General features: G+C 32.4%; 1 protein-coding gene across 1 annotated transcript; it reads right to left on the bottom strand.

The window, feature by feature from the left end:
• Positions 1 to 1,623: 1,623 nt before the first annotated feature.
• On the bottom strand, positions 1,624 to 10,030 carry Hr83 (nuclear hormone receptor 83). The gene is made up of 7 exons (XM_089233891.1): positions 9,982 to 10,030; positions 8,759 to 8,899; positions 5,415 to 5,510; positions 4,933 to 5,217; positions 2,840 to 3,099; positions 2,636 to 2,753; positions 1,624 to 1,763 (listed from the first exon to the last, which is right to left on the bottom strand). The coding sequence occupies exons 1-7, from the start codon at positions 10,028 to 10,030 to the stop codon at positions 1,624 to 1,626; spliced, it is 1,089 nt and encodes a 362-aa protein (XP_089090017.1).
• Between the last annotated feature and the right edge of the window lie 1,036 nt (positions 10,031 to 11,066).

The following is an 11,066-nucleotide window of genomic DNA, read 5'->3' on the forward strand; positions in this document are numbered from 1 at the left end:
AAACTTTCTATATGTGTATGGACTTGTTCAGTCATGTCAGTAATAAAAAACCAATCAGGGAAATTGCATTGGAAACTAAGGCAGGTCAAGAAGAAATGCTGCAGCCACGTAAATTTGTGTAAAATATTCTAGCAGAGACGCTGCAAATGTCGAAATATTCAAAAATATGGGTTTTTTTTAAAATTTTAGATTTGATAACTAAAAGTCTGTCTACTATACGAGAGGATTCCATAATTCCCTTATCTGTATTTTACTGGTGAACCGTCGATCCTAGAAGCTTACTTACTTTTAGAAAAAGTATCCATATAACGCGTAGAACTTAGATACGTCATTAATTTTGGAAGGGGTTCTATACTTATTAAAATATTAAAATTAACTGTTTATACGGACACTCTGTCTTCAAAAACTCAATCACAAAGTTGTTGCCCTGCCTCTTTTGACGCCAACAAAAATAATTCTATATTTCCAAGTGCAATATGAGCCGAGATATTTGAATTCAAAAACTGGAGAAAACTTTGGAAAGAACACCATAAACGATGGAAAGAAGCGTTGTTTATTAGTTTATGCTTTTCTTTCCCAACCTTTCTCTGATTTTTGAATTCAAATACCTCAGTGAATATTGCTTTCAGAAGCGTGGAATTTGTTTCTGTTGGCTTCAGAAGAGACATGGCAACAACTTTCTATTTAGGTTTTTGAGGACAGGGTGTCCGTATAAAAAGTTAGTTTTTATATTTTAATAATTGTACAACTCCTTACAACATGAATAACGTATCTGAGTTCTACCCGTTAATTAGATATTTTTCCAATTGAAAGTATGCTTTAGGACTAACGGTTTGCCAGTAAAACGTGGCAAGGGCAATTATAGACATAGGCGTACGCAGAATTTTCTCGAGGGGGGTTTCAGATAATCTTATCTCAAGGGGGGGGGGGTTAGAACCCCAAAACCTCCCCTTTGCGTACGCCAATGAATCAACCTGCATATAAATTTTTGTTTGTTTCAGTCGGCTGCAGTTGCGCAAATTATTTCCCTCTGCGGTTTCTAGATTTCTGCGGTGCGAAATCGCTCATCCATTTTCATCGGCTTGTAAATTTGCTTGCATTCGCACCGATGAGAAAATGTTGAAGGACTGGGCTAAATCGTTTTGAGAATACGAAATTCTATCCAAGAACATTATTAGAGAACCAACTGCTGTGAGCCAGGAGTCAACTTAAAAATTTCAATCCTGTTCATTCGCTAATATTATAACGAAATAATCTCTTAAAAATCCAGATAAAGCAGGAATAATCTAAAATTTTTGTTATTTGGCAGAGAAAAAAAATTCACTTACAATGAGAAATTCGTTATAACTACAGTTTTTCCCGTGATTGCGAGCTCTCGTTATAACGATGTTTCACTATAATTCATTATACAATTACTATTTGAAGATTAAGCTAATTGCAACTAAAAATTAAGAGATTTTGCTTCATAGAACCAAAAGCGGATGGGAAGCGGGGTGCGTCCGGTCCTTCAATGTTCAATGTTCATAGAACCAGTTGGGGACTTGCATATTACGAATAATTGTGCACACATACTCTAGTAATGTGATAAGATTACCTACAATTTCAAAAAAGGAATGAGACTTTTCAAGGCAGATGTGCGAAAATATCTGGTAAAAGAACAAGAACATTCTTTCTCGTAAGCTTCAAGATTTCACATATTTTTTGCTCCATTTTCGCGTATATTTTTTCTCCACTTTTCAACGCTTTTACTTTAGCCAAACGAACTGCCGAGTTATTATGTCATATTAATTAAATATGAAAGAGCATGTACAGGGTGATTTAGGAAAAACTTTAAGAGGGGATAGTGCACACCAATACAAATAATTGTCATCAAAGAATGCATGGTCTAACATGAAACGCAAACGCGCTAACACGTTTTGAAACGGCCGCTCCGCAAACGTTAAAACGGCATTTCTGTTGAAATGTATCGGGAGAAAAAGAACACCACCCATATGTAAATGTAACTTGGACAAGAAGAAAAAACCGTATGCAAATATGCGTCACAGTGAATAAAAGGCGCGGACGCCAGCCCTGTGAAGTTATTCCAGCGTGCAACCGTTCTAACAGTTGTAACGTACGGGATAACTTCACAGGGCTGGTATCCGCGCGTTTTGTTCACTGGGACGCAGATTTGCATACGGTTTCTTTTTCTTCCTCAGGTTACATTTGCGTGTTTGGTGTTCTTTTAAAAAATAATTTATTCAATTTTAACGCCGTTATAACGTCTGCGAAGCGGTCGTTTCCAAACACGCTAGCGCGTTTGCGTTTCATGTTAGGCCATGCATTCTTTGATGACAATTGTTCGTATTGGTGTGTACTATCACCTCTTAAAGTTTTTACCATCTTTTCTGAATCACCCTGTATTTATCATTTTTATTAATTTATCATATAAATTAACATATTTATTATATTATAATTTTTTTACCCAAAATATATATATATACAATTTTTTTACATATATTACCAACTGTATTGCACTTACGAACTAATCTCATACTAGGGTCATGTTCTTCTTAAGTATTAAAAACTCAATAGAGTTATCACGGAATTATCTTCATATTGCACATTTTATATTAACAGAAGTGTTCTAGCTTACCTTTCCGAGCTAAAATGATTGTTTCCAGTAAAGACCTTTCAACAAGATCCAATTGGAGCTGACGGCATTCGATAACACTCGATGCAAACCGATGCGGAAGTAACGATACATGAATAACCTGACAATGAAAAGTAATTACATTCAATATGCACTTCGTGTTTGAGATATAATTCTTGATGAAAGAAATCATTGTTTGTTCCTTACCTTATTATCACTCGTAGACGTTTCCAATTGTTTAGCAACAGCCAAAAGGTCGACGGGCCAATAAGCAGCTTGCAACAAAAACAGTTCCGCCCAACATTCATCAAGTATTGCTGATTGATCAGGTATGGGCAGGGCTCGAAAAAGATCGTTATGCCGAGCTCGTCGGACGCTAACTAAAAGAATATGGGCGGCGATTTGACGGAATACTTCGAGTGGAGTCGAACCACCTGCAAGAAACTCTCTTTGGCCTATTGCTGGTGCTAGAGAGAAATTAAGTTTAAGTAAATTACTGTTATTCCTGAAACAAGTTTAGAAAGATTGTATCGGCTAATAAAAACTTTTCCCTAACCCTTTCAGCACCACATTATGAAAAAATGAAATAATTACCATGCAAACTTTATGGTAGGTCGTTTTAGTTCTAACTAAGCCCTAAAAATCAAAAAATAACTTTTTTCTAAAAATTAGTAAACAGAAAATTAATTGATGTGGTACTTTAAATTACCGCTACACTCTACGCTTACAACAAAAATAAAAAATACAAATTCAAATATGGTTGCATAACATAGTTACAGGAATATTTGTTCATTTTACTACAAAGAAAACCATAATTTGTTGCATTACATTCGTGAGAGGTATAGTATACAAAAATGTGTAATACAGTAAACGCTTTTAAAGAAGTGAAGCATCTAATTGAATTTTATTAATTAATCTGTTAATTCATTTTTTTGGGCGCAAATAGATATCAACGGTGGTACTAACAACTTGGATTCGGAAAATATATCGGCAGCAATATAAATCTGGTGGTGCACTATGATGATGGTCTGCCTCCCGATGCATCGATAATCCCTATTGCAGATTGTTTTTAGGATTTTCTTTTAGTCCACAGAATGTCCTTATATCGAGATTTAATTTATTAGTTCTAAAAATATAAAAATACCGCGCATTCAAATTATAATTGAATTTGAGTTCACCATTATTTACACACAATGTACTGATAAGTACCCGTCACAAATTTGTTTGGTATTTGAAATATAGGTGTTATTTTAACGAAATGCACAGACATGAACCGAAATATGGATCAATAATTGGTAAGAAAAAATATATTATGCATTCACCTCAATTACTTCCTTAGTATTACGCCTCTGCAAAGTTGCAACTGTAACTGCTTACCATGATGACCGCGAAAGTGAATTTTTATTCATGAAGCTTCGTCATATTTAAAACACTAGTAGCCCCACACTTTTGCTGTGATCTGGTAATCGTAAAGTAGTTGTAGAGCTTTCATACTTCAAAATCCCAACTCCCAACAACGTATGTAAGGGGTGTTCAGAGCCACCCTTAAAGGTGTACAACAGGTGCGGTCACACCAGGCCCCGCGTTTTGGGAAACCCGCACTTACAAAAAAATAATTATTTTCATAAATTCTGAAATTTTTCATTTTCTTCTATAAAGAAGTAATATTCTATAATTTTCTGAGCTCAACAATGTTCAACAATGTTCAACAATATCTGGAATTATTTCTTTCATTTATTTTAAATTTTCATCAATTCTGGAATTATTTCTTGTATTCATTCTGAATTTTCATGATTTTTATTTTCTGAATTTTCATGATTTTTATTTTCTGAATTTTCATGATTTTTATTTTCTGAATTTTCATGATTTTTATTTTCTGAATTTTCATGATTTTTATTTTCTGAATTTTCGATTCCCCTCTCCCACAAAATATATAAAACTCGAGGCTAAAGAGCCCCGGATTCATCAAGATGCCTCTGGCCCCGCTCCCGCTATTATTTTCGCACCGGTGCCATACGTCCGGTAAGGGTGGCCCTGGAGGTGTTACGGGGTTAAACATTAAGTAGTAGTACTTTGAAGTACCGTCAGAAGTGAAAGAGTTATAAACAAAACAATTCGAAAAGTGAACATCTTTACAAAATTCCTAAATTATCATTTAAATTCACTATCTGATTAGAGTGTTTTATACCGACTACAGAACAAAAAGAAATATTTTTTCTAAAGAACAGAAATTGGGGCAATATCGTATCACTTCAATATTTTAAATGATAATTGAAAGGAAAAAATGTGGTTAAACAAACCTGAACAAGGTAGATCAGGAAAGTTTGATGGAATAACATTGAAAGGATGTGGAAGAACTCTCCTGAAAGCACTTGGAGGTGCTCCAGCAGCACACCAAGGGACTACGGTTGTTTGTATATCTTGGACCTGAGGTGTCGGATGAAGATTTGATGTAGCAACGCTATAACTTTTAACTGTAGTCGTTTCGGTTCTCATCTCTGACCGCGATAAGCGAGATATTTCGGAACCTTCGCTATTGGTTTTACGCTTCTTATTACTTCGAGGCCCACGCTCTTCTTGCACAGCTGGAAGGAAACAATAAAATATAAAATGTGATTGATAATAAAATGTTAATAATATTTGTTAATAATAAATATAACTAATAATAAATGAGAACAAAACACTTAAAGTTTAACAGATACTATCAATTAAGTCGATAAAAACAATATATTTGTGGAGATTTATTTTTTATCATAGTCATTGAAAGTATAAAAGCACGTACCGTTACGGTTCATATTAACGCGAAAACATTTTTGTAGTCTGCAAAACGGACACCAATTTCGCCGAGCTTTGTCAACGACGCAACTACCACTTCCTGCTGCAATTAAAACCGTACAGCAAATCAAATAGGCTTAACGATATCACATTCTATAATATTAGCAAAATGCATTTTGTCGAATGCGCACAGCAATCATGAAACGAAAGCTATTAAAATTTTAACTATGGTGTCTGAAGTATAAAAAATATGACTGCTACGCAATCTAAAAACAAAATTTACGCATGTTTTTTTATGTCAACACCTAGGCATCAAAATATTTCACTTCTAAGTGATTGCAACAGATGTAAGCTATGATAGCGAGTATAGGAGCTGCAATTTTAGTGGTGAAAAATATGTAGAAAATGTCACACAAAAATTAGAACAATTTGGCCAAAAAATTATACAAAATCATTCAAATTCTGAATACTTAAGAAATCGTAATGAAAACTTTTTTGCAACCAACTCTTCAACCGAATCTTTAGAAACTTAGGCGTGCTTTTAATAATGGTGAAATCGAAGGAATTGAGAATAATGAAGTCGAAGAATTGAGAATATTCGCGGTCGAAGAAATTGAGAAAACTGCAGTCAATATTTTATTGGCCCTTTCTTTTATGTATCTTCATAATTTTTTTTCGTGTTGAACCAAATTCGGTACACTATTTTATCCAATTGAAGAGTTTTTTGATAATGAAGATGCGAGCACCGGAAAAATAATTGACCTATAAAAAATATATTTAAATAATTAAAACTTTGGAGACAAATAATTGTACTCTATAGCGTGAAGCCGCACTTGGAGAATCGCAACAGATGCGGCCGCTCCGTGCTCCCCGCTTATGGTAGCACCTGTACTCGTGCTAATAAGAATAAAAAATTTTGATTTTTAAGTTAAATGATTATTTAATTAATAAAACAATTTATCAGGGTTCAACTACGAAAATGTTCACGAAAATTTATATGATATATTAGCAAAAATTATTCGGAGGGTACTGTGAAGTGCCTCCTTTATAATTTTGTATCGGCCCACTGAGAATAAAACTTTATCTATCGCTAAATGCCATTAGGTGTGATAAGAGTGGTTTAGTGATCGATGTTAACGAAACAGAACAATTATCAGACTGCACATATTTCTTTAATTATTTTCAACACTTGAGAATACTAGAAATCTCAAAATAACCCGTCAAAAAATTTGATAGCCACTTGACAGTAGAGTAATTGGTTGAAAGTCTGCTGGGACATGAAAATATTTGCCCAGCAACGCGGTATCAATTTTAAATTATATGTTCAAGTCTACTACGTCCTAGCAGCTATATGTGACTGTCATGGGAATGAACGTAGTGGGAAAGCCTAGTGAATATATGGAAGAAATTTAATATAAAAACTGCTGAATGAATATTTAAAAAAAATTCTTCTACAAAAGCCGTAGTTTGATCTTTGTAGCAGAAAATTCGAATCTTTTTGAGTAGATAAGCCATCAATTATCATTCAGTAAAAATTCCGATCTCTTTCAAAAAAAAGGTATTTTCCAAACTCAGAAACTCCTTCACAAAATATTAATATTGAAAATCCGGATCGAAATATATTTCTCAATTGTTTTCATATCTTTGCATAGTTTGATCGGGTGTATCCTTCCAATTTGAACATTTCAGTTTTTTTTTTTGTTTTTTTTTTGCTCTTTCTGAATTTTGATTTTTATATAAGTTCTTTCACATTCCATAATAACAAAGTTTTAACTTGGTACCCTACCTGAGCTCATACATGGTTTGATTTTAATTTTTTTACCAAGGCAAATGCAACTATCGTCGTCATAATTGTGCGTTAGCAGAAAACTTGTAGAAAGCACGCAGTGAATAAATATGAATGAAATAAGAATACAAAAGCAGAAATAAAATAGAAAAATCGTCAATTGAAAATGTTAAAAAGGGAAAACTCATTTTTGGTCCTATAATCAGCAACAACAAAAAAAAAGTTCAAGTATTGTCAAGGGGAAGCTATTTGAATTAGCTGTAATTTCGGAAGTCCAGATTTTAAATTTTACACTGTATTTTTAAAACAGGAATACACCAGAGCTTGTCATTTATAATGTATATTTGAGATAGCGAAATATTTTCAACCACAAGCACAGGCACTACATACTATAATAGAAGCGTCCTATTGACTAGAGATGGACTACGAGAAATACATACTTAAACTTTTGACTGAGATCTTTGAATGTGAATTATTATTATTTATTCTCTCATTAAAGACTCTGTGTTCTGTGAGTCTTAGCCAAATGCATACTCTATATACTTGAGGATCTCAGACGGGAAAGGTGAGAAGATGTGAAAGCAATTCTTAACAGATTAATAGAAGTATTTTAGCACTTGTATCGATAGAAGTTCAATAATTTTCAAATACTATAAAATGCCATATCAGAATTCACTAATTTGTTGGGTGTAAATCGTCGGAGTTATTCTAGTCATACACAAAGAAAAGTAAATTTACTGAATAATAATTCATCGAATGAATGTATAATACATCTAAACAATTTAAAACCAGTCATGCTTATAAGAAACATTCTAAAACTTAAAACATAATTCAGTTTCTAAGTTTGTAGGCTTAGCAGACGGACTGGTTTTTCAAAAGTTTGCATTAAATACAAAACTAAACCATAGAATGAATTTCTTTCATGGATTCGGTAATTCTAAGCGTATATTTATAAATTTTTGAAAAAAACATTTAACCTAAAAGACTACCATGCCTCCACCTAAAACTTCTTATTTCAATTGCCCTCTTTCATGTGAAAGAAGTAACCAAATTAGTTTGTTTAGTTTAAGACTTTTACTCGAATGAATGATCTTGTGAACTCCAAAATTTTCCAAAGAAAAATTTTTATAAGTTAGAAATCGAAACTAAGAAAATCATTATTGGGAACCACATAAATTGTGAATTTCAGATTTTCATAACTGTGCCCCTTCATTATAAAGGATCAATGCTTGACTTTCATATTCTTTGAAATTAAAAAAGAAATTCATTCTGCATTCTTATTTCATTATCATCTGATTTTGGAACGTCAAATCTCCAAAGAAATACCTACTTTCAAGTTTTTGAGAATAACTTCTTCCGTATTTTATTGTTCTCGTATTTACGCAGTTTGAAAAATTAGTGGATGAAATAGAAGCACAATTTTAACATAAAAATTGCACGACAATTCATGAAGACTTATTTTCACCATCTAATGCAAAATACTTACTATCCTTACCTAAGAAAATACCTAGAAAACTCAGAACATTCATAGACAAATTTTCTTTGAAGCCAAAAAATTTACTCACCAATACAGTTGTAGACGATACCTCTTCGAATACTTCTTTTGAAGAAGCAACTGCAACCATCGCAACAGTAAACACCGTAGTGTTTCCCGTAAGATTTGTCACCACACACCCTACACGGGACTGGTACAGGTAAAGTACGACCTAAAAATGCATTAGAATAATATATTTGGTTATTTCACCATTGAAAAACATATCTAATAATTTAGTTTTGATTACTTGAAATTGAGCAAAAATATCAGAAATTTATACAAACCCATATCGGTTGATGGTAAATGGAAATTGTAGAGAAGGTATCTATTCTTTTTTGGAATCGACAACATGGAATAGTGGGCGTACCTTGGGCGTGGCTTCGGCAGTGACGCAGCGCTACTGGGCGATAGTTTCCTTTCAAGACACCCAGTTTCGATTTTTTTTTTCCTCTTATTATTTACCAAATGAAAAAAATTCTTTTTATTTTATTATTTAGGTAATTTTCGTTTACTCAATTTTTAAATAACTCAAAAATGAAAAGAGAGACCAATAAAAAATTTGAAATACAAATAAGAAAACTACAAAGATAATGTAATATAACTTTAAATTGATCAACTTTAAGGTTATTAATAAGAAAATATTTCGCAATTTTTTTTTTTCATTATCTTAAAAAATATTCAGATTGTTTTTACCTTATATATTATATTTAAGGTATCCGACAACGTTTAAAACGTCATTTTGGAAGAAAATATCAATTTCTATTTACTTTTTGAATATTTTTTATTGAGGCTATTATTGAGGCAATTATTTTTTTATTTAGAATTAAGCCTCATCTAATAAAGAGGCTTCATTTCTTTTAATACCAAAACAGGCCTTCGTTTTTTTATATGTCGATTAGAACCAAAGTTAAGTTCACTCTAGTGTTCCTTTTTTTTACATATAAGTAATCCATGAATAAATACTTTAAAAGCGTTTAACGTAGAATATATTTTTGACATTTCACTTGAGTTTGAAACAAGATTTCTAAAAATCTATTCATTGTATCATTACGAAATTTTAATATACTATTTTGCAATGTATTTTTCAGGTTAGAAATTGAAATCTGAGGGCTATCACATGTATTTGTCTAATAACAGTATTTTATACACAATGTGTGAAACTAAATTTCAAAAGTTCACACGTACTTCAAATTCAAAAGATTTAGGTGTAACTTATGAGGTTGACTTACAATACTTTAAATTTTGGTCCCTAACCTGCATCATCACTGGCTAAATCTACTGTGAAGATAACAACACATTTCATTCTTAGAATTTTTTGCAATCGTGTTTCGAATATTACATGAATTCTGCTTAAAATTTGACATAGAATGACTTTTTCATAGAAAATGACGTAGGTAGTCCAAAATTTATCATCGCTTTCACCGTTTCGAAACGCTTTCTATCGGAAAATGTTATTAAAGTTCACTCCATACCATTTTATAGAAAAGAAAAGTAGTCGGATACCTTAATTAATTCAAAATAGACCAATAGAAAATTTGAAGTTCAAATTTAGTAAACTATAAAGATACCGTGTAAGCTGAGGTGAGTTGGGTACAGATTTTGGACATTTTGTGTAATATCTCTCTTATGAATTAACATTTTTACTAAAAGTTGTACCATTACAAAGAGAGAAAGAAGAAAAGGTTTTTATTATTTGTTTATGCAACTATAATTGTTTTGTAACTAATTATAATGGAGAACAATGAATGCAAAGTCGTACTCAAGTAACCACCACCCAAAGAGGTGACTAATCTATTCCCTAGATATTTCGCTTTTCCATATACGCCAAGGGTATGTTTCCATCTCACTCAACTGGAAATAATTGGGGACAAATAAAAATAAGTACAAATCCATAAATTTTGTTTTTATTACAAATATAAATACAGGGAGTTTCTCTTTTTTATGTTTACAATGTAAATCTGTCTAATTGAAGATGCCTGTTTTCGTGTTAATCTTTAAATGTGGTGTTAATATTTTAAATTAACTAATTAGTTAATGATCTTCTGTATAATTTTTATAAGGCCTGGAGCCTGACATTTTCATATATGTTTGTCGAATCTATAACTGTGTGTGCCTTTAAGGAACATAACCTATTGCACTCAAGTCACTCCGCAAATAATAAACATTTCATTATTAAAACAACCAGTACATTTAACAAAAAGTTTTGCAATGTTTTCATGAAATCGTAAAACACAGGTTATGATAAAAGTTGGCGGAAAAGAAAAGACGGGATATTTATGAGAGATTTAGGCATAATTTTCAATTATGAAGGCTCACTCTGGCGGCTGGACTTGGAATCA

Source organism: Pholcus phalangioides, unplaced genomic scaffold (genome assembly GCF_987345545.1).
Source record: "Pholcus phalangioides strain wild (caught in Gottingen) unplaced genomic scaffold, Ppha-v1.0 ptg000007l_1, whole genome shotgun sequence".
Classification (NCBI taxonomy): domain Eukaryota; kingdom Metazoa; phylum Arthropoda; class Arachnida; order Araneae; family Pholcidae; genus Pholcus; species Pholcus phalangioides.

What these genes read in the sequence shown, in the direction of transcription:
- Hr83 (XM_089233891.1), bottom strand. Translation starts at nt 10,030, where the DNA reads ATGAAATGTGTTGTTATCTTCACAGTAGATTTAGCCAGTGATGATGCA. An exon ending in CGTTAATATGAACCGTAACG is followed by an intron (nt 5,218 to 5,414) that starts GTACGTGCTTTT and finishes GTTTCCTTCCAG; the next exon opens with CTGTGCAAGAAGAGCGTGGG. An exon ending in AATCATTTTAGCTCGGAAAG is followed by an intron (nt 1,764 to 2,635) that starts GTAAGCTAGAAC and finishes ATAACTCGGCAG; the next exon opens with TTCGTTTGGCTAAAGTAAAA.